This window comes from Stenella coeruleoalba (genome assembly GCF_951394435.1).
Source record: "Stenella coeruleoalba genome assembly, chromosome: 17".
Taxonomy (NCBI): domain Eukaryota; kingdom Metazoa; phylum Chordata; class Mammalia; order Artiodactyla; family Delphinidae; genus Stenella; species Stenella coeruleoalba.
This window is the reverse complement of record NC_137163.1, coordinates 63112505-63136706: the sequence shown is the minus strand read 5'-3', so window position 1 is coordinate 63136706 and position 24202 is coordinate 63112505. Positions and strand designations below refer to the sequence as shown.

General features: G+C 34.4%; 1 protein-coding gene across 18 annotated transcripts in view; it reads right to left on the bottom strand.

Moving 5' to 3' along the window:
* Nucleotides 1-24202, bottom strand: part of STAU2 (staufen double-stranded RNA binding protein 2) — a 305285-nt gene that overhangs the window by 254675 nt on the left and 26408 nt on the right. For 5 of the 18 annotated variants that reach the window (XM_079901626.1, XM_079901612.1, XM_079901628.1 and 2 more), the window contains 2 exons: nucleotides 18152-18282; nucleotides 7665-7824 (listed from right to left, as the gene is read on the bottom strand). In XM_079901626.1, coding sequence (XP_079757752.1) covers nucleotides 7665-7824; nucleotides 18152-18265 — 274 coding nt within the window. In that variant the 5' untranslated portion in view covers nucleotides 18266-18282. Of the gene's footprint in view, nucleotides 1-7664; nucleotides 7825-18151; nucleotides 18298-20454; nucleotides 20476-21734; nucleotides 23018-24202 lie in introns of those variants that run through there. The other 13 variants (XM_079901611.1, XM_079901623.1, XM_079901621.1 and 10 more) reach the window with 6 other exon arrangements.

Sequence of the window (24202 nt, the reverse complement as noted above, 5' to 3'; positions counted from 1 at the left end):
ATAACACACAATGTACAGTTATTATGTCAAGTTATTTTCAGTGCCAAAAAAGGTTATTTAGTAAATATACATATATGTTCCAAATAACAAATCACAAAAATGAATCTAAAGCTTTTATAGAGAGTAAAATTTATTTCTAATGTAAATTCTGTATTATTTCATTTGAATTATGCCTTTTGCACCATACATTTAAGACTCCCCTTCATCACGAACAAAAATGGATCCACTTACTGCAGCAGAGAAACTGGGGCACAAAGTACTAGCTGAGGAGTGGTGGAGCCTGACACAAATGCACAACTGGCTGCTAGGTCATAAGCAAGCCATCAAGAGTCATAAGCTGCTCGTTTTATGTCTCATCTCTAAAGAATTCACATGAAACCACTGAAGAGCATAATAAGAACGGGAACTAAACCAAGGTTAAGAAAAAGGAAAAAATAAAGGAGGCGGGAGGACAAAGGAGAAAGCAGAAAAGGAAAAGATAAGGATAAGAAAAACAGCAAAGAAAAGCTAACATGTTAAGTAGTAAGTCGAATTAGTCCAAACTCCAAATTTAACACAAACACTCAGGGCAGAGGAAGAGTAAGTCAAGCACAAAGGGATTCTTTCTTTGTTTCTTACAGCATTTTACCGAGGGATAAGTAAAAAGTACAAACCTTAAGCATACAGCTCCATGAGTTACTATACATGTAACACTCATACAACCACCATTCAGATCAAGATCTGAACATTTCCATCACCCAGAAATACCCGGTCAATACCCACCTCCCCATGTTATCCATTCTGACTTCTGTCATCATAGGTTGGTTTTGCCTGTTCTTCAAATCTAAATGTGTATTAGTTTGTCTTGCTTCCTTCACTCAACATAATGCTTTGTTGAATATCACTTTCAAACTCGCCCACTGAAAAGCATTCCGCTCAGTTTATCTAATCTGCCCTTGATGGGACATCTGGGTTGTTTTCAGTTTGAGGCTATTAAGTATCAAGCCACCTTGAACACTCTTCAGTAAGTCTCTCAGCAGACCTATACACTCTTCTCACTTGGGTATACACCTAGCAGTGGAATTGCTAGGTCAGAGGGTAGGTTCATGTTTAAAAGTAAAGTTAAAACTGCCTAACAGTTCTCCAAAGATAATTTTTAACACCAAGGAGCCATCCACGCCTTAAGAAGTTTCCATTTTTCTTATTCCATAAAGATTTCAGTTTACTAATTAACAGATTAATCAGTTGTACAATTTATGTCATTATGAATTCTACTTTGCAACAATCATACAGGCACAAATAGCATAAAGTTCAAATGGGAAAACTAGAAAAGAAAAAAAAAAGCTTGAAAGACCTCATCCTTTAAGTATGGCAATAAACAGGAAAGTAGTGTGTTTGAAAATGAACAGTGAGATGATTTTAATGCACTGGTAGGATATACTATGTCTGCCATCTACACCAAAATTGCATTTTAAACTAGGTGAAAGTACTGTATTCATATTATTTAAATAAAGAAATAATCTCATACAAATTCCTCATTTGAAAGTAAGGCTACAGTACATTTTCTTCATAGAAATGCCAGAAACTGGTGTTGTGAAGGAGAGTAGAAGAGAAGCAGAAAAGCACAAACCACACAGAGAAGGTTTCAACTCCTCTGAGTGAAGTACTCCATCTGTTTCCTACAGAATGAGACTGACATCTCCACATGTGCATACCTCTCGTTACTTACATAGTAATGCTCTCACAGAAAACATTTAAAGAATAACTTCAAACTATGAGCTGTCTCTAGGAAATGCTAAGTACCATTGTTTTCAACATGTGACGGTTGGACCCAGGTTGCATAAAGATAATCATTGCATAGGAATCCTCATGTATTTTATGGCTATAGAGTTGACACTGTAAACACATAATCAGTTTTTAGTGGTTTTTAGATACATTAAAGGAAATTTCTATATTTACCAATGATTAAAAAAAAAGACTAATTAATTAGATACACAAACGTATATAACAACAATTGTGGACTCCTATCATGTGACAGATTAAAAACAAGATGCCACAACTAAGTTTTCAAGGAGCCATGTATTACTAACACTTAAAGAAACAACTTTGTAGGAAGTTAGAAAAGTCCCTGGAACATAGTAGTCACTCAATAAATATTTGTTGAAAGAATGAATTGATTAATCAATAAATCAGGGCTCTTGGAGAAATTATTGGAATCAGGGCAGGGAAAACACAAGATGACCCAGGAACATCTTATCGTGCCAGAAAGAAATGCCCAAAGAATGATGAGGAAATTATCTGAAGGACACAGGAGTCAACTTGAAGTGGTCATACCACTGGCCAAATCTGGGACAATCTGAGCATCAAAATAAATAATGACGATTGTAGATCCTAAACCTGTAGGTAAAACAGAAATCCAAAAGTCTATAGTGATATAAATAAACTAACAAAAAAAATGACAGGGACAAGAAAGCTCTTGGGTAGAATGCCAACTAATAAATCGAAAAAGAACATGGAATTAAAAATCACCCTTTGGCAACCTTCAGAGTAGCCATGGATTCAGACAAGAATCATCAATCCTCAGTCTTTCATGTAGGTGAAAGAAAGTTTGACAAGAAACAGAATGTTTATATAGTCTCAAAGTACCTCCTCAGAAAATAATTGTTCAGAACTTCTCTGGTCGCACAGTGGTTAAGAATCTGCCTGCCAATGCAGGGGACAGGGGTTCAAGCCCTGGTCTGGGAAGATCCCACATGCCACAGAGCAGCTAAGCTTATTCGCCACAACTACTGAGCCTGCGCTCTAGAGCCCGTGAGCCACAACTACTGAGCCCGTTTGCCACAACTACTGAAGCCCATGCGCCTAAGAGCCCGTGCTCCACAACAAGAGAAGCCACCGCAATGAGAAGCCTGCGCATCGCAATGAAGAGTAGCCTCCGCTACTCTCCGCTACTCAACTAGAGAAAGCCCGCGTGCAGCAACGAAGACCCAACGCAGCCAAAAATAAACAATAAATAAATAAATTTATTTTAAAATATATTTGTTAATTATATTATTTAATAATAAAACATACTTAAAATTAATTAACTTTACAATACAGAAGCCTGGCAGACATACTCTTCACCAAGAAACAAAAGACATCACTAATGGGACAAATCAGTATCATGTGTCTCTTGATATGAAACACCGAGATGAGCCCAGGTCACTTCTGTGATGATATTCATGCTAAAAATGCATAAATCATGAGGAAACACCAGACAAACTCCAGTGAGGCGCATTCTACAAATGATGTGTAGAAACGTCAAGGTCATAAAAAACAAGAAAGACTGAGGAACTGTTTCAGACTGAAGTGGAATGAAGAGAAACAGTCTATGATGCTGATTAGATGCTGGTCTTACAAAGGATGTAACTGGGACCATCAGTGAAGTGTGACTGGAGTCTGTGGATTACACGGTGATACCAAATCAATGTTAACTTCCTGATAGGACAGTGTCTGTGTACTTAAGAAATAATGGGTAATGGGACACCATGTCCGTAACTTATTCTCAAAAGGTTCAGAAATGTTAACCATTTCTGAGTGACGGGTACCTGGGAGCTCTATGTACTCTTTCTACAAAATTTATATGTATAAGAAATTATTTCTAAAAAAAGTTTAAAAAAATAAGAGGAAGGAGAAAGCAAAGTAGTTCTATGATATCCTCCTCATTAACAGCAGATTACCCATGCTGTACTAAATTTAACTCCTCTCTGGGACATAACTACTTCTTAAGGTCCATCTACTTCCTGTGAAGTCAGGACTGGATCTCCCCTCCTCTGCAGTGCAGACAGGAATGGATTGTCTTTTCAATAAAAGTGCTAAGTTATATATTAAAAGGAAGAAAAAAATCTTGACTCCTACCTCACCTCATACATAAACCTCAATTCCTGACAGACTGTAGATCTAAATTTAAAAGACAAAATAATAAAACTTCTAAAAATAATATGAGGTTATCGTCACAATTCTGTGGGAGATAAAGATGTCTTAAAGAGCACAAAAAAAGCACCACCATTCCAGCAATTCCACTTCTGGGCATTTATCCCGAAAAAACAAAAACACTAACTTGAAAAGATATATGCACCCCCACGTTCATGGAAGCAAGCTAAGTGTCCACTGATGGATGAATGGATAAAGAAGAGGTGATGATACACATATACAATAGACTATTATATAGCAATAAAAAAAAAATTTTGCCATTTGTGACAGCATGGATGGCTCTTGAAGGCATTATGCTAAATGAAATAAGTCAGACAGAGAATGACAAACACCATATGACCTCACTTATATGTGGAATCTAAAAAAAACAAAACACAAAAAAACAGAACTCATAGATACAGAGAAGAGATTGGTGGCTGCCAGAGGTGGGAAGTGGGGGGAGGTGTAATAGGTGAAGGGGGTCTAAAAGGTACAACCTTCCAGTTATAAAATAAATAAATCATGAGGATGTAATATACAGCATGGTGATTATAGTTAATCATACTGTATTTTATATCTGAAAGTTGCTAAGAGTATATCTAAAGCGTTCTCATCATGAGAAAGAAAATATTTTAATAACTATGTATGGTGACCAATGTTAATGAGATATTCTGGTGATTTCAGAACGCATACAATACAAATCATTATGTTGTACAGCTGAAACTAATATAATGCTATATGTCAATTAGACTTCAATTTTTAAAAAGCACTAACCATAAGGGAAAAGACTAATAAATTAGACTTCATTAATATAAAAATTTATGTTCATCAAAATGCACCATTAGGAATATGGAGATATTTGCCATACACATATCTGACAAAGTATATTAATCCAGAATACGTAAGAACCCTATAAGTCAATAAAAAACTGAAAAAATTTAAAAACTGACAAGGCAGTTTCTTAACAGGAAAAATATATCAACAGCAGAGAAGATCCTAATGGCAACAGGCATATGAAAAGGTGATCACTTTAATTATTAGGGAAACGCAAATTAAAACCACAATGAAATACTACCATATCCCCAGAAGAACAGGTAGAAATTTTAAGATACCCTATATTGACAAGGATGTGGAAAACTCTCATATACTGCTAGTGGGAGTGAAATGCGATAAGTTTGATATTATGTATTAACACTGAAAACATGCAAAACCTACGACCCAACAATTCCAATCCTAGCTACACAGCCAACAAAAATGTATACATACAAGAATATTCATAGCAATCTTACTTCTAACAGCCCCAAACTAGAAGCAACTCAAATGTCCACCATTAGTATAATGAATAAGTAAATTGTGGTATATCCATGCAGTGGGATACTACATAGCAAAGAAATACTAGACTGTTAACCCACAACACAATGAATCTCACAAACATGACATTGAGAAAAACAAGCTATCACAAAAAAGTATGATGCATGATTCCAACAAGCAGGCACAACAAATCTAGGATGACAGAGAGAAGAAGAGTGGTTCCTTTGGAGATGTTTAACCACTAAAAGAGGGCATGAGGGAGGCTTCTGAGGCACTGGTAAAGCCTGCAAAGCGTTCACAGTGCAAAACGCCATCAAGGCTCGACAACCATAATCTGTGCACTTGCCAGAACATAATATTAGGCTTTATTTTAAAAATTTACCTCAACAGTGAATAAACGTGTAAAATGTCACACAAAAAAATAAAATTAAAATTTACCCCCCAAAATCTACTCGTTCTGTCAGCTCACTGCAACATTCCACGGTGGAAACTTATCTCCACTGGTCTGAAAGGCCAGGGAGCCAGACTCTCTCCTGTTTCCTTCCTCTGACTCCTTTGCTAGTTTACCTCCAGCTACAACCCTTGGAAGTGGACCTGACCCAAAGCTCAGCACACAACACAAATGGACACTTGTCCTTCTGTCCATTCCAACTGCCGCGCCAATATTCCAGCAGAGGAGGGGGCAACAGCATTCCACGCACGTGTGTTTCTTTTCTTTCTTCACCCGTAAACTATGGCAGTGGTTTCCTAACTGATTTTGCTTTTGGTATTTTCCACCTTCCATTCACATGTCAAACTCAACTTCCTAAACTGCTCTTTTAAACACATCACCCACCTGCTCGTGAAAATTAATCCAAACTATGGATAAAATTTATCTCCTAAAGCTGCAGTCAAGTCCATCACAACCTACTTTCTAACTACATCTCTCGTCTTGCCTCTTACTAGCCACTTAACCTGCTCTAATTAAAAACCGTCTACAAAAAAATTTTTTTTTGCAAAACCCATCATCCAGATTCCTATTCCAATGTCTTTCCTCATCGTATTCCCTCAGCCTGGAATATTCTTTTCTCTCCTCTATACGTACGTGCCTACTCTCTATTCATGACCTATATCTCACCTCAACTACTTCAGTCCATGTTTATCATTACTTATAATACCGACGCCTATTATTACTCACTTGGTACTTAATCTTTACCACTGAGTTACATGTTTTATGTAAATGACTAAAATCCTCACAGCAAAGGACAATGGTTTATAACTCTTAGATATATTAAAACAAATGCTTAATAGAGGCGGTGGTGGTGTGGTGCTAATGATCAACCAGTAATCTGAAAAGAGTTTTAAAAGTTAAGAAAGTAGACAGTCTCTTACCAGCTTCAAGCTGAATTGGTTTATTTATTATAATAATATTTTTGCTTATTTACCCATACTTAATAAATACTGGAATCAGCTGAACAGATGCAAAAGGACTACTACTAGGAAAGTCATGGAGTTCTGGAAAAGGCAGTCCTTGCAAGAGGAGACTGTCTACCTAACACATGCCATGTGGGAAAGAAGTGTCTGACCTGACTCTGACCATAAGCACGTGAACTATAATTAAACAGACTACAGAGTCGCTGCCGGCAGGCAAGTGTCTTTTTTCACTCCGTCACAAAAGTACTCCATCTAAAGCAGTATCGGTCAGAAGGTAGCCACTTGCATTAATAGGTTAACAGATGAGTAAATGGACACAGGGCTGGCACTAAACTTACGGAACTTCATTAATTTGAGGCTACCAATTCATGCACTGTGTCTGATACAGGTTTGCGCTTCCCAAGAGATAACTGGACACATAATGTTTTTGGTACTGCATGCAATTAGAACAACTTTTTAAAATTATTCTTAGGAGATTAAAATTAGAACACTCATTTACTTAGCAGTATATTACACACAGGTGGGTTTTTCGGATTTGTGGGTTTCTTAAACTCCATATGAATGTTCTAAATGTAAATGGCAACCATTTCTACATGAACAAATAAAATAATAAGATGCTTAGGGCTAATTTTATAATTTTCTATTAAACTAAAATAAAGAATAACTTTTTAATTATTAAATTATATATTATACATTTAGAAAGAGAAACTGATCATTTCTATCTTTGCTTTAGAAAAACAAACTCAGTCCTATTTTCTGTTCTTTGTATCCAAATGTCTTTTTATCACACATAAAAAGTAAATAATGCACCTTTAGAGTATCCACTAAAGCAAATTTTTAAAATAATTACAATTACCGTCTTCATTCTCTCACCTTCAGTTATTATTCGGCTGTCTTTACCAGCTGTGCTGTCAATACCTGTTGACTATGCAATGGGCCTGTATGAAGGAAAATACAGAGAACAGCACATGCAGAAGATGACAACAGGAGGAAACGAGTCAGGGCCATACCTGGGTTATTGTTAACACTGCTTTTGGGCGGCTTCTGAACTGGTTTGGGAAGCGTAGATTCAGTCAAAGCCTTGTTAGCAACAGCCTGCTGGGCCTTCTTTATACTGCTCCCTTCGGATTCCCATGTCTGCTCCCCAAGACTCAGCTGCACTGAGAACATCTTGGAAAAACATACAGAGACAAAGAAAACATTGAAATTTTTCAGGAAATAAAGTGTGCTGTCTGAGAGAAAAATAGATACACTACAGAATCAAAATTTTAGAGCAAGAGTTGAGCTTACAGATCATTTGCAAAAATCTTATTCTAACTAGTGAACGAATTTTAAGAGATTGTGCCAAATTCTGTTCTATCCAAAGGCTTAACAGCAGCTCTAAGTGTACATGTTGGGTAGAATGTATCAAGAAGAAATCGCTTCCCTAAATGGAATCATACTGTTAATGTCAGTCAGTCTTCAAAAAAGTAGAATAAGAACAAAGAGTAAGAGAAACTATACGAGAATCCAAAAGGTCTGTGTCTCTGTAACTTTTACAAAATCTAATTCCTTAAACTTTATACCTAGCACAATCTAGTCAGTGAGTCAGGAAATCCTATTAAATATTCTGTCATCAAGGAACTCTCAATCCTCCACAACCAACCTTTAACCAGTCACCAAATTCAGTCAATTTTAACCTCATGAATATTTCTCAAATCTCCTTCCTCTCTCTGCCAGTGACACTGCTACACTAGATGTATCTTAGCTTAGATACAATAATATATCTAAGCCAACTGACTGCTGCTAAATCGAACTATCTTGAAAACTCAAATCCAACTGCATCACTCCAAACAACACCAGGTTAAAAACCTTCGATTGTTCCCCTTGTAACACGGCACAAAGGAGCTACCTGTCCATCTTCATTTCACACCCACCCCTCCCCTTGCACATCCTAACATTCCATTTACACCGGATTTCCATATGCATCCAAAAACCTATTGTTCACCTTTAAAATTTAGGATCAAGTTACAGGATACACATACAATCTGCTGTTTTACTCCACAGACAGTTTACTACTTTGTAGGAATACAAGGTATGAACCTCAAAATACTTATTAATTATGAAGAAGTAAATGTCTTTGCAGGAAAGAAATCAGGTAGAAAATACCTTTAACAACAGAGTGATTAAAGTTAGCATCATCAATAATCATTCAAAGGGACATCATGTGCCTCCTGATATGATCCAATGAGAAGTATGTAGCATTCTTGGCTAAAAATGTTTACCCTGAATCTAATCATAGAGAAACAATCAGGCAGATCTGGGTTATGGTATATTCTATAAGACAACTGACCTAAACTCTTCAAAACTGTCAATATTATGAAAGAAAAAACCAAACAAAAGAATGCATGGGGGCTGTCCTAGATTAAAGGATGCTGAAGAGACATGATGGGGTGTAATAAAGTACAATGTATGATCCCTGACTGGATTCGTACTGGGAAGAAAAGTATAAAGGGCATTTAGAGAACAACCAGGGAAATTTGACTATAGACTATAATATACTAAACAAACTCAGTCAAGTTTAAATTTCTTGAGTGATTATAGTACTATGGTTATGAAGAAGAACGTCTTTGGTCTTACAAGATAGATATACAAGTATTTAAGGATAAAATGTCATGATGGTTGAAATTTATTTTCAAATTGTTCAAGGAAAAAGTATGTATTTATACAGAAGAGCAAGAAGAGAAGTAAATGTAGCAATGCAGTAAATAACTGAATGATTAGTAAATCTGAAAGCTCCATTATACTGCTCTTTCAGTTTTTCCTGTAGGTTTTCAATTTTTCAAAATACAGAGTTGAAAATATTTATAAGCATTTGAAATTCAAAATATGTACATATTTATTAAAAGTGAATAATTTTTCTTTTATTCTGATTCAGTTTAAAATTTTTACCTAAAACATATCTTTAATTCATTGACCCCCGATTTTAAAACGACTTTTCAATGACCAGGTCTTTTGGCTTTCAACTTACAGTATATAACAAAGAACTCTGCCACAAAGAAAACATTCTCTCTCCCATTCTCCTCCAAATCAGTTCATGCTCCAGAATTTTCCAGCCATTATTCTTCCATTAATTCAGGTTCAAAACCTCAGTAGCTTCTTTGTTTATCCTTGTTTTCCTAAGACTTATTTAACAACACCTCAAAACTGTTCTTTGCTATTTCTGTTGTCACCACCTTAGTCTAAAGCCCCTATAAACTCAGATTTCCTGCCTCCTAATCTTCCAGATGTCATCACTTTCCCAGTCTCACTGGCCAGACACCTTTGAATGGTCTTCCTTGCCTGCTCCATTTCTCTCTGCATTCTCCCCTGCATCCAGTTGATTCAACCTCAAAAATATTTTTCAGATCTGGCCTTTCTTTGTAATGTTTGCCAATATCTTAGTGAAGAGTATCAATGTATCCCTCTCGTAAATTACTGTAAGACCATCCTAATATCACTCCTTTAACATAAGACTTTCCCATTCAAACTATCCTTCTTAGGAATTCCCTAGTGGTCCAGTGGTTAGTACTCCGTACTTTCACTGCCAAGGCCTGGGTTTGATCCCCAGTTGGGGAACTAAGATCCCACAAACCGCGCCATCACCAACATGAACATTCTATAAAATGCAAATGCATCCAAGTCAATCCTCTGCTTTTCTGAAACCTCTTAAGAATCCTACTACATTGTACACCTAAAACTAATACAACATTTTATGTCAATTATATCTCAATAAAACTGGAGAGAAAAAAAAGAGTCCCACTACAATAAAAATTTGATAATTTTGAGTAGGACTCCTGGGACATACTGTTTATGAGCTGAAGTCACAATCCACCATTTACTATGTGTAACATTAGGGAAGTTAATTCTTTCCCTCTGTTTTCTTACTTCTTTAGTGAAAGTGGGGTAATAAGAACACAGAGAATGGTTATGAAAATTAAAACAAAATTGTGTAAATGCCATCTGAAATGTAGAGATTGTCAAACTGGATAAAAAAAACAAAATCCAACTGTATGCTACCCTCAACTATAAAGACACATGGTTTAAAAGCAAGGGGATAGAAAAAACTTTATCATGATAACATAAAGCAATGAAAGGTCAGAATGGTTATATAAATATCAGACAAAGTAGATTCCAGAGCAAAGACTACTACCAGTGATAACAAAGGTCATTTCATAACGATAAAGGGGCCAGTTAATCAAGAAGAGGATTAACAATCCTAAACACTTGGGCGACTAATAACAGAGTTTCAAGATACATGAAGCAAAAACTAACAGAACTGCAAAGAGAAATAAAGAATCCACAATTAAAGTCAGAGATTCAATACCTCTCTCCCAATAATTGCTATAACAATGACCAAGCAATCAGGAAGAATACAGTAGACCTGAACAACACCATCAACCAACATAACCTGACTGCAATGTTTTTAAAACATCTACCCAAGAAGAACAAATATACATTTGTTCTCAATTTCTCACAAAAAATTTACCAAGACAGACAATATTCTGGACCATAAAACAAGTCACAACAAATTCTAAGGAGTCAAGTGATGAACAGTATGCTCTCTGAACGCAATGGAATTAGATTAGAAAATAAGAACAGAAAGATCTCTGGAAAATCTCCAAATATTTGGAAACTACGTAACACATTTCTAAATAACCTATGGGTAAAAGAAGAAACCAAGGGGAAAATAGAAAGTATTTTAAACTGAATGAAAATGAAAACTCTACATTTCAAAAGATGACACTGCTAAAACAGTACTAAAGGGAAATTTCTAGCACTAAATGCCTACACTAGAGAAGAAGTAAGGTCTCAAGTAAGTTAACTTCAGCTTTAATCTGAAGAAACCAGAAAAAGAGTAACTCGAACCTGAATAGGAAAAAACGTAATAAACATAAAAGCAAACATAAGAAAATAAATATAGAAAAATAATAGAGAAAAAAAAAAATAAAACCAGAAGCTGGTACTTCACAAAGATCAATAAAATTTGTAAACTCTGTGCAGACTAATCATGAAAAAAAGATAAGACACAAATTACCAGTATCAGGAATGAGAGAGGTGACATCACTACAGATTCATAAAATATTAAAAAGAAACAAGGGAATATTTTTTAACAACTTTATGCCAATAAACTCAACAACCTAAGTTCTTAAAAGCCACAGTTACTAAAGCTCATTCAAGAAGAAACAGGTAACCTGAACGCATTATACATGTTAAGGAAATTCAATCTGTAATTTAAAATCTTTCCACAAAGAAAACTCTAGGCCCAGATGGTTCTGATGATAAATTCTACCAAACATTTAAGGAAGAAATAATGCCAATTTACAAAAACTCTTCCCAAAACTTGAATCAGAAGGAACACCTCTCAACTTATTCTATGAAGCTAGCGTTACCTTGATACCAAAACCAGAATAAGATACTACCAGGGAAAACAAAATAAAACTACACACCAATACCTCTCATAAAGATAAACATAAAAATCCTCAACAAAATATTAACAAATGGAATCTATCAATATAGAAATGAGATAATACTTTATAACCAAGCATTTTATCCCAGGAAGGCAAGGGTTTATTCTACATTTCAGAGTCAGTCAATGTAACTCACAATACTAAGAGATTAAAAATGGAAAAATTTTAAAAAAAAATGGAAAAATCATGACCATCTCAATCAATGTAGAAGAACCATATGACAAAAACCAACATCTATTCATGTTAAAACTCTCAGCAAAAAAGTAATAATAAAAAAATAAAATAAAGAATTTCCTCAATCTGATTAAAGGCTGTATCTACAGAAAAAGCTACATCTAACATCAAAATTAATGAAGAAAAACTGAATGTCTGCCCATAAAGTCAAGTTAAGAGATATCTGCTCTCACTACTTTTATTCAACATTGCACTGTAAGTTCTAGACAATGCAATTAGGCAAGAGAAATAAATAAAAGACATTCAGATTAGAAAGTAAGATTTAAAACTGTCTTTATTTACAAATAGCTTGTGGGACACCGACCAGAATCTTAAAAAAAAAAGAAAGAAAAAGTCTACTAGAACTAATAAGTGAGTTTAGCAAGACTGCAAGATGCTAGATCAATATAGAAAAATCAGTGTATTTTTGAAGCAGACTCACAGATACAGAAAACAAACTAGTGGTTACCAGTAGGGAGCGGGGTAGGGGTAATGTAAGGATGGAGGAGTGGAAGGTACAAACTACTGGGTGTAAGATAGGCTCAAGGATGTATTGTACAACATGGGGAATATAGCCAATATTTTGTAATAACTGTAAATGGAAGTAACCTTAAAAATTGTATTAAAAATTTTTAGAAAAAAAAGTAATCTGATATATTTCTCTCTCCTAAATTCTTAGGCACTATGCAGATTCCCTATATTAGAGAGGCAGTTATTTTTAGCACTATTTCACAGTATCAAATAAAGTTAACCTACAATGGAAAAAGTAGGAATTTTCTGATTTCTGTATTTGCACTTTTATTCTACATACTCATATGTGTATATTTATACACAAATGTTATACATATATTTCAATGCTTTAATATGTATAAAATAAAATATATAAAACAGAAAAATATCAGTGTATTTTTATATACTAGCAATTCTTAATAAGAATTATAAATTGAAATTTGAAAAACAATACCACTTAAAGTAGCATCAAAAATATGAAAGAGATAAACCTAAAGATGAGAAATACCTGTCCACTGAAAACTACAAAATACTGTTGACAGAAATTAAAGAATATCTAAATAAATAAGAGATACTCTGTTCATAGGTTGGAAGACTCAGTTTTTCTAACATGTTAGTTTCCCCCAAATTGAGCTATAAATTAATTGCAGTTCTATTCAAAATCCCAGCAAGGTGCTTTATAGAATGGACAAGCTGACTTTAAAATTCATATGAAAATGCAAAGGATGTTGAATAGCCAAAACAACTCTGAAAATGAAGAACAAAATTAGAGGGCTGGTACTACCAGATTATAAAGCTACAGTAATCAAAACAGCATAGTATTTGCATAAAGATAGGAAAATAGACCAACAGAACAGAGTCCAGAAATAAACAAACATATATATGGACAGCTGATTTTTGACAAAGGTGCCAAGGCAATGCAGTAAGGAAAGGAAAATCTCTTCAACAACTGGACATCCATATGCAAAAAATATATATATATATATCTTGTTCCATAACTCATCATATACAAAAATTAACTCAAACTGGCAATTAGATCTAAATATAAGACCCAAATGTAAAAACTTAAACTATATAACATCCAGAAGAAAGCACAGAAGAAAATCTTACGACCTTTAATGGGGCAAAGATTTCTTAGATATAATACCAAAAGCAAAATCTATAAGAGAACAAATGGATAAACTGGAGTTCATCAAAATTAACAATTACTGCTCTTCAAAAGACAATGTTAAAAAAAGATAAGCCACAAAGAAGCAGAAATAATTGCAAAGCACATATCTAATAAAGAACTTGAATCCAGAGTATACAAAGAGAGGCATCGCAGGAAACAGCAGAGTAGAAAGCTCCAATAACGAACAGTGTCTGTCATATTATAAATACTCAATAGACATTTCACCAAGGATTTTTTAATCCTATATACAACTAACATGCAATGAGACAATTATCTGGGTACCTCCATCATCAACATAATTGCTGAAAATTTACAAATCATCATTCCATTATACTACACTAGAATAGGTATCATAGTTCTCAAATTACAGATGAGAAAGCTGAGATTCTAAATTAGTTGTTCAAGGCCACACAAGCTGGATAATGCAGGGCAAAGATCACGCTTGGGAAATCTAGCAAGAATTAAAAAAAAAAAAAACAAAACACTTCGCTTCAAGGCCACTGGGTAATACTGCCTCCCTCAGTGATATCTATTCCAAAGTAAACCTTCTCAAAGTGTCAGTACGAGAGCAGCTTTCTTAACACTTAGCCATGCACATACATAACTCATCAAAATAGGGAAATAAAGTAAAAAAAGAAAATACCACTTTATGTTATTCATGGCTCTCTTCCTTATACTCTATATTATAATAGCCTTCTGAGATTTGAGAAAATCAAAACAATTCATAGGAAAAATAAAGAACTGGATTTAGGTACTTAAGAGATACAGCAATGTCATAGTAATTCACGTTAATATAAAGTGTAACAAATTACTTCAGAGTTCAATTAAAAAGTGAGTATAAAAACAAAAGGGGACAAGGCAAACATTAAAATATTTTTTATTTAGGGCTTCCCTGGTGGCGCAGTGGATAAGAATCTGCCTGCCAATGCAGGGGACACAGGTTCGATCCCTGGTCCGGGAAGATCCCACATGCCGCGGAGCAACTAAACCCATGCACCACAAATACTGAGTCTACACTCTAGAGCCCACGAGCCACAACTACTGAAGCTCATGTGCCACAGCTACTGAAGCCCACATGTCTAGACCCGGTGCTCCGCAACAAGAGAAGCCACAGCAATGAGAAGCCCGAGCACCACAACAAAGAGTAGCCCCCGCTCACCGCAACTAGAGAAAGCCTGTGCGCAGCAACGAAGACCCAACGCAGCCAAAAATAAATAAATAAATAATTTCTTAAATATATATATAATCTTTTATTTAATAATCACACATCAAAAGTTGTACAAGTTGTTCACATTCTGTAAGACTCAATGGAGGAAAGAGGAAAGCATGTAGATAGATCACTACCTCCCATGAAGTATGTATAAGAAGACAATTCTATACCAGCCTGAAGACATTAATCTCTATCCTGTGTTTCTCAACTCTGGATGCACATCTGGGTCATTTGAGAGCTTTAAAAAAATCCTGATGTCTAGGCTTCATCCAAGACCAATTAAATTAGAATTTCTGGGAGTGAGACTCAGGCATAAGTATTTTTTAAAGCTCCCTTGGTGATTCCAATGAATAGCCAAGGCTGAAAACCACTACTGTAAGTGTGTGTGTGTGTGTGTGTGTGTATAAAATATATATGTATATATATGGAAATTGCCATATAACTGGTTAATGTCCCAAGAAAATTAATGAGTTGGGCCTAGGTTTAAATTTTTCATGCCAGAGATAATCATTTATTTCATTAAAATACAGTTTATATCTCACTTAAAACCACTGGTAGACATGCATAAATGCAAAGGACTTTGCTTTCCACAAAAAGGATCCAGACCTAGCCAATTCATATTAACAATAATTATTAATTAATATTACTTAGACTCATAAATACTATCTTTCATTCAAGAATATGCTAAGTATTCTAGTACTCACTCTTTAAAAATGAGCAACAGGCTAAATGGTGTGGTCTATGACCAAAACACCCAGAGCAGTAGGTGTAGGTTGTCAAAGGGATCTCTAGATCTCCTTAAAACCCAAAGGAATCTGGGACTGTCTAGAAAAAAGAATGTGGACCACAACAAACCTGGTGCATTAGAAGGGGAATTTAATGACACAGAAGAAACTTAAGGGAGGGGAGGGGAGAGAAAGCTAGAGGAATGACCTTGAAAAGGTGAGAAGGGTTGGGATATAGTACAGAAATAGAGGGGTTGGCCTCTACAAGTCGTTCATCGGTAACTCAGAAGGGAAGCAGAGTTGGGATTTGGGTTGCGATTTTGCTAAGCATGTACTAACCAAGGGGGGAAGAGAGTTGAGGGTACATACAAAGCATATGGAATTTAAGCTAGATAAACATGTGAGGACTGAGGGAAGTAAGAAATAGTAAAACGGTGGTGGAATCAATGGATCTGTGGTGTGAAAGGACTATTGAAGTCAGACCACTAGAGGGAATGAAGTAGGTGTCAGAGACGAATGAATGCTTGAGATTGTAATTATGCCGGCTCTTGCAGTTATTGGTAATGAAAAAAATCAAGAATGTGATCACAGGAATGAGTGGCTGAAGGAGAGTGGAAGACAACATAATTGGAGACATGCAAGAAACTGAAATGTCAGCATGTTGGAACAACCATCATTTAGACAATGATATCATCAAAAATTAAAAGAGGATGAGTATTGTAGAGAGTGAAAGTGAGCCGTGAGAAATGTGATGGAATCACCCAGAGGTCAGCAAACGACTACCGTGATGTTACACTGGGGGTCAGTCTATTAACATGAAATTCAAACCTGGGGGTCTATCTCAAGGAAGAACACCTGGAATTGGCCATGAGAAGCAAAGAGGACACATACTACAGGAACCATGAACTGTAGAAGAATAAAATATTTCTTACCCTAAATAAGCTCAGTCTCATACAATAATAATGACCAACAAATACCATGGTACCACAGCACAGTAATGACTACAACTAAGAAAGTCGGAACCTGCTGGAGGCCCAGCGGAAGGAGCAGAGAAGTTTCACAAAGGTTTGAAAGACGTGAGATGTGTGTTCAAACCTGACAGATGTGAAAAAACATGAGACATTATAAGAAATGAAAACAGTTCAACATGATTAAGGGCAGAAAGAATGAGTATGAAATAGATATGATTAACGGGAATGGAAGAGTATCAGGGTATAAGACTAGACAGGTAGACCAAGGCCACTACCTTCTTCTCTGAACAAAAAATATTATGAACAAATTAAAGTGCTGCCCAGAAATCCTTCATAAAAGCCTCTAATATGGAATAAAATTGATGGATTTCAGTTTCATCTTATTTTCCTTACTTTGAAGGAGATGCTAGAAATAATAATCCTGTGCTTTATGAAGATGAACCAACTTTTAGAGAATCAATTGCTTCCACACTGTATACAAGAATTTATAATCATTATCATAATCTCCAATATCCAAGATTAAAAATGTGCCAAGGAAATTTGTGCACAACTGAGTTTTCAAAAACAGATTAATAGAGCTCAAACATAAATGCATCAGTCATAGATTTCTTTGCAACATGTATACGTAAAAACATATATGTGTGAGGCTATATAAAAATATAAATCAATTTTCCATTTAAAAGAATATTATAACTGAATACATAGATAACAACAAAACTGGTATATACAAATTTTATAAATGGTGACTCTTAAAATTAAAAATCATATTGGAAAAGACATCTCACTAAGTAACGTTGTTGTATTTTACTCTGTATCCATTTTTCTGTTAGCAGTTACTACGTAATGGAAAAAGCACAGTACTTGGGAGCCACAGAATACGTGTTCAAGTGCTGGCACTGGCACTCATGAACTATAAAGCAAGTTACTAAACTTTTCCGTGCCTGAGTTTCTTAAAAGGAAATCAAAAATCCATGTCTCATGTGGTTTCATTAAGGTTTTTATGAAGTACTGCCTCTGAAAGAGCTCTGTAAACCATAATGAGCTATAAAATTGTTTAGTTACAGAGTGCAAAATATTTTTGATAGAGAACTAAGAGCCTTTACGCCATCCACTACCCCCTCCCCCCAAAAAAGCACAATTAAAACCTGAGATGATAAATCTGATAGACTTTGATAAGCATGTCTCACCACCTCTCTTCAAAACCTTACCTTCGAATGAGCAGGCCCTCTTTCTTTCAGAAGTTTATACTGGGGTTGGACTCTATTGAAACGGGCTAACTCATTTACCAGACACATTGGAGTTTTCTCTTTGGGGTTTGCCATTTTATCTTGGAGAGAAGCTGTAAATAAAAAGGCTGTAAAGTTTTTGTGAAGAACGACTTTACAAAATGGAAGAAAAACTAGTTTTGAATTTTTTAGATTGAAATCAGATTGTATATTTGGATTAAATTATTTTCATGAATTTTATACAAAAATTTCAAATCACCTGAAGTCTTCCATTACATGCAACAGAAATATGTATCACATTTTAAACAGTAAATTAAGGTAACTTTTTTTCCTAAGTACCTAAATTGCTCTCTATACATATATATGATAACAGCATGCTTAAAGATTTAAAACAATATAAGATTATAATTTTTAATTGATCCTGTAACTTTCCTTTCCTCTCAAGAAATTTTAGCATAAACACATAATTCTTATTCTTATTGCTATGAAACTAAATTTTATCTGCTTTTTCATCATTTGATCTTTCTTTTTTTCCTTCTCATTCTGAAGGAACATATTAATTGAAAAAGCTCTAGACTTGGGAATCAAGTCCTAAGTTTAATTACTAGCTCTCCCAACTACTGTGTTTTAGTAACTTTTTCTTTTTTTAATGAAACTTTGAAAAGAAATAGAAAGAATAATTTAACAAATGACCATGCCCTTATCACCCAGAACTGAAATTAACACTTTCTATGTTTGCTTTGTCTTACTTTAAAAAAAAAACAAAAAAAAGAAAAAACAGTATTACATTCCAGTTAAGTTCCCTTTATCTTTTCCAGAAACTGCCACTATGTGAATTTAAAATATATCCCTCCAGAATATTCTAAAATACATTTGTATGAATGCATGCATATCCATGAAAAAATACACAGTATTGATATATGTAGTTTTAGAGTTCACATAAATAGTAATATAATAAACATATCATTTTCACTATTTTCTTCACTCTTCATTATGTTTTAGAGAGTTAACTTACATAGATCCAGTGCATTACTTTTAACTGCTGTATAATTTCCATCACAACATTTTATCATAAATTTTTTAATCTTCTCCCTACTGATAGTAGACATTTAGGTTGTTTCCAATTCTTCACTCTTACAAATTAAAACATGCTAGCAAACAGCACGCAGAAGGAATGTACCAAATTACCTTCCCCTGGCAGCATGAGAATTACTATTTCCCTTCAACCTTGAAAACACGCAGCATAGTCAGATATTTTAATCTCTGACAATCTGATGTTTGACAAAACTTTGTTTTTGATCATTTGGGTTTCCTCTTCTGGGAACTGCTTCTGTCCTTTTTTCTATTGATTATTTTATGCATAATATCAATCTTTTATGGTCTGGGCCTTTTCTGCCTCAAGAAATCCTTCCCTAACCTGAAATGTCTTAATAATTTTTACTTAAATTTACTAAGCCTACTATTCTTTATCTATAAAATAAGGGCAATAATCTATCCTACTTAACTAACTCACAGATTGTTATAAGGTTAAGATTCTTAAATGCATGGTACTTTAAATTCTACCACAATTATTATTACAGCTTCAGAATATTTTCCTAACACTACAGTATTTTATCCTATATTTCTCCTTCATCTCATTTACAGACATATTTAACTGCTTTTTAGTTTTTCTTTCATCTCCCATGAATCAATGTTAAAAAACACTTTAAAACCCAAGCATAAAACATGCAAATGGATTACTTCCTGCTCAATTAAACTGCAGTCACAATACATAGGGAATACATTAAATAAATGGAAATAGCAGATTTTAGGAACTTCATCTATAAACTTTCTATGGCAAGGTTTAATTAGAAAATAGTATTCTTTTTAATACTTTTAATTAACTTTTTAATATCCTCTACAGGACTAACAATTTGGTATAATAACTTGATCACAATCATTATGATTAAGAAACTATTTTATAATTGCCTAATAAGGCGTAAGTTTAAAAAAAAAAATCTAAGCAATCAACTGTAGGACCAATACAGCTGACAGCTAATTCTACAATTAAACCATTCTAAGTGGCTTACAAACCAAAAATAAATAAATAAACCTAGCAATTATTACTTTTTGGAACAGCACAAAAAGGCAAAGAATATTAGTCAAGAGAGGTTGAAGAAATCTGCATTTTACTTATTCCATTGTATATCATTCAAATAAACATTTTATAAACTGTACCAGAAAGTCAGTCATTACATAAAATATAAGGTGACCTGGTACTATGATCAATTTTGGTCCTTGCATACCATGGCATTAAATACTCAAGTACAGTAGACAACACGGCTACCTGAATATCAAAAAGCAAAAGAAGAACGAAAATGAGAAAATACTGAAGTCTAGTAAAAATGAGTCAATTTTGCATAACACTAAAACAGCATTTATACTGCTACTATAACAATTTTCATAACTTAGTAATGCTGCATATTCATCTATTATGATGGAAGAAATATTAGGAGCATAGCAAGAACAATGTGACATAAAAATATAACAATTTTATATTTTACAGTATAAAAATTAATAGCCTAGGATTTAAATATGTTTAAATGTCATTAAAATGATAAGTTTATAGCTCTGTAAACTTGGTAAGAAAATCTGATCTAAATTCTTTAAAGGAAAGTGCTAATAACATGGTATTAAACTTATATTCCATTAATTCTAACTTTCTGCTTCATAAAAATAACATGAATCCAATAATGGACTCATGGAATCCATTAAGGAAATCCCACAATGGATTTAATGTGTGATTTAAGTTTTGGTGTGAAAGGTGTGCAAAATACATGTAAGATCTCACTTTGATAAAACTTTATAACTAAAACCCAAACATTTAAAGTTGGTAAATTTAAAAATAATTAGTTCTAGTTCATATGTTTTATTTTACAAAATGATTAAAATTTTATTTTCCATAGTTCTTCCTCTATTCAATCTGAAATCTTATTAACTACTTGACAGAGATCAATGGTAGAGCAGTAATATCAAAATTAAACCAAAATTTTGACAAAATATCTACAAAATTACAAAACAAATTGGTCTATATAAATTGGGATCTATTGGGCTTCCCTGGTGGCGCAGTGGTTGAGAGTCCGCCTGCCGATGCAGCGGACATGGGTTCGTGCCCCGGTCTGGGAAGATCCCACGTGCTGCGGAGCGGCTGGGCCCGTGAGCCATGGCCGCTGAGCCTGCGTGTCTGGAGCCTTTGCTCCGCAACGGGAGAGGCCACAACAGTGAGAGGCCCGTGTACCGCAAAAAAAAAAAAAAAAAAATTTGGGATCTATCAACTTAATTTATATATTACTTTTTAGAAAAGTCAACAAGTACAAAAAGTGAGAAATATGTACACTGTTGCATAAGTATACATTTTCAAGAGACTTAAGAATGTCCTCAATGAAGCTATTTTGAAACAGGCTTCAGGTCAATTTGGTGGCTGGAATAGTAGCTACCTACTTAGAAGTAAATAAAATTAATGATAATGAATTTCACAATTCTAAAACTTTGCTTTTGAGAGAACAAATGCCATCTATTTAAGAACCTGTTTTGGATATCTCTGCCACTGACTGATATCTACGTAACCTTGAGAAAGTACTCAAATTTCCCTTTCCTGGACAGCAAAACAGAAATAATAGTTGTTTTCATATTAGTGGACTATGGTATTGGTTGAATGAAATGACGTAAGATACTGTTAACAATAAGAATGCATTATTATTCTGCTTATAAGTAATCTGTTAAAGCACACTATCATCAAATATGCATACACAGATACTTTATAAACTTTTTCCATGGCTTCCTAAGCTAAAATATTCTGAGTTAAAATGTTCGTTAGGATAAGTTGATTTTATTCATACAAATATACTTCTTTAATATTCTATAAAAAGCAGGTATTTGTTATTATTTTTTCGACTTACTGTAACATATTAAGTTTGTTTCCACTGAAAAATCCCCAAGTGTGATATAAATTACATTTAAGATTTCTCATATTTTTGTTAGGGAATATTCTACCTTTATTGATATAAAATTTGTTTACATGTAACTCTCCATAACTCTGATACGTAACACTGGTAAAATAGCTTTTCATAATAACAGGATCTGCACACTCAGCAAAACAGAGACATAAATCTTTTGAGATAGATTGTTTTTATATCTTTATAAAATGTCCTGGACTCTGTGGGACTTGAATCTTCAAAATGAACCAAGATAATGCAGTTCACAGTTTTCAATTAACAGGCAAAATCCCTGTTCCAAAGGAGCTCAGAGTCTGGTAGAAAAACAGACACATACAAGAAACAAATACACTAAACTACAACATGAAAAGTTCTATAATAAGGCTGTTAGAAGGGACTCCTTAGGTGAACGGGGTGTTGAAAGGTACGTTTCAAGAGGTGCTGATTAGATTAGTTAAGGAAAGTAGGCATTCACCAAGTTAGCAAGGAAGAAAGAGAGAAAGACAGTCCAGGCTTTTCCAGAGCACACATGCAGGAGAAAGCACAATAAACACATCACATTCTGGCAAATTCAAGTAGATCATTAGCAGACTATAAATGCAGAATAGGATATAGCAGAAAAAACTGTGTGACCAGAATCCACCAAAACACCAAGTTTCCTAAGCCAGAACTTGGAGTAGCGACATTTTTAAGGTAGTTAAATCATGGCCAGAGCTGTTGCGAGTAAATCATAGTCTACCTCACCTGCCGAGCCAAGTCTCTCCACAGAAGAATCCGTTTCCATCCCTGGTCCCAGAAAATGACTTGGACACAGTTTCTATGTCTCTTTGCTGGCTCCCCTTTCCCTATTCCCTGCTATTGGAAGGGACTCTTCCTAATTCCCAAGTAAAATAAAAAGAAAGAAAACAGAGTCAAAAAAGCAAGGAATTCACCTTCCACAGGTTCTTGCCTTCTAGCAGAAATATAACTGTCTGTCCATAGTTGTAACTAAAACAACCCTTATAACTTCAAATTAGACCATAACCTAAGGTGGTCCAAGCAAAATCACCACCCAAGGATCAAACTGCTCTATTATAATTGTCTGTTAATTAAGAAAAATTAAAGTTCCTATCTCATACAGACACAAAAATAAATTCCAAAAGTATTCAAATGCAGAATATAAAAATATGACAAAAGCACAAGAAAACTTGGCTAAATATCTGTCATAATCCTGTAACATTGAAGGCTTTTCTAGATAAGAAACCTAAAAGACATAATGGGATAAACTGACAGATTTAACAACACAAAAAATGTAAAAACCTCTATAGAGCAGAACACACCATGAATGACACTAAAAAATGTCAACAAACTAGGGAAGAAATACTTGTAACATGTGAAGAAAAACTGAAGAGGATAAAAATAAAATCCATAAAATATGAAGATGACATAAATCAATTTTTTAAAAAAATCCAACAGAAAAAAAATGCAAAATTAATTCATATAATGTATTGAGTAAACACCTGTTCAAAAAGCTAGTGTTTAAAGAAATAAAAATTTGAATTCCAATGAGATATAATTTACCCCATGAGACTGATAAAATGAAAAAAAAAAATCAGATAAGTATTGACAAGGATGTGTGAAAATGGGTGCAAATTCTATCGATACAAACATAAATAAGAACAAATTTTTTAGCGGGCAATCTGGGAATACTGATTAAAGTTTTTCAATTGCATCTATCTTTAAAACAGAAATTGTACGTCTAGGTAATTCATACTGCAGGAAGACTCGCATAAGATACACAATGACAACCTACATAGTAAGCCTGTAATTGCAAGAGCTATAAACAACCTAAATATTATCCATCAATAATTGACTGGCTACCTAAGCTACAATGGACTATGCAGCTTTGAAAAAAGAATGATGTAGTGACATGGGAAAACATTACAAAATGTTGAATGAAAAAAGCTGTAACAGCTCACTGTCTAATCTTATTTTTATTTTCTTTAAATCAAACATGTGCATGCATTAAGGAAGCGGGACTGGCAGCAGGGGGGTGTTCACTTTCTGCTTTGAAGTACTG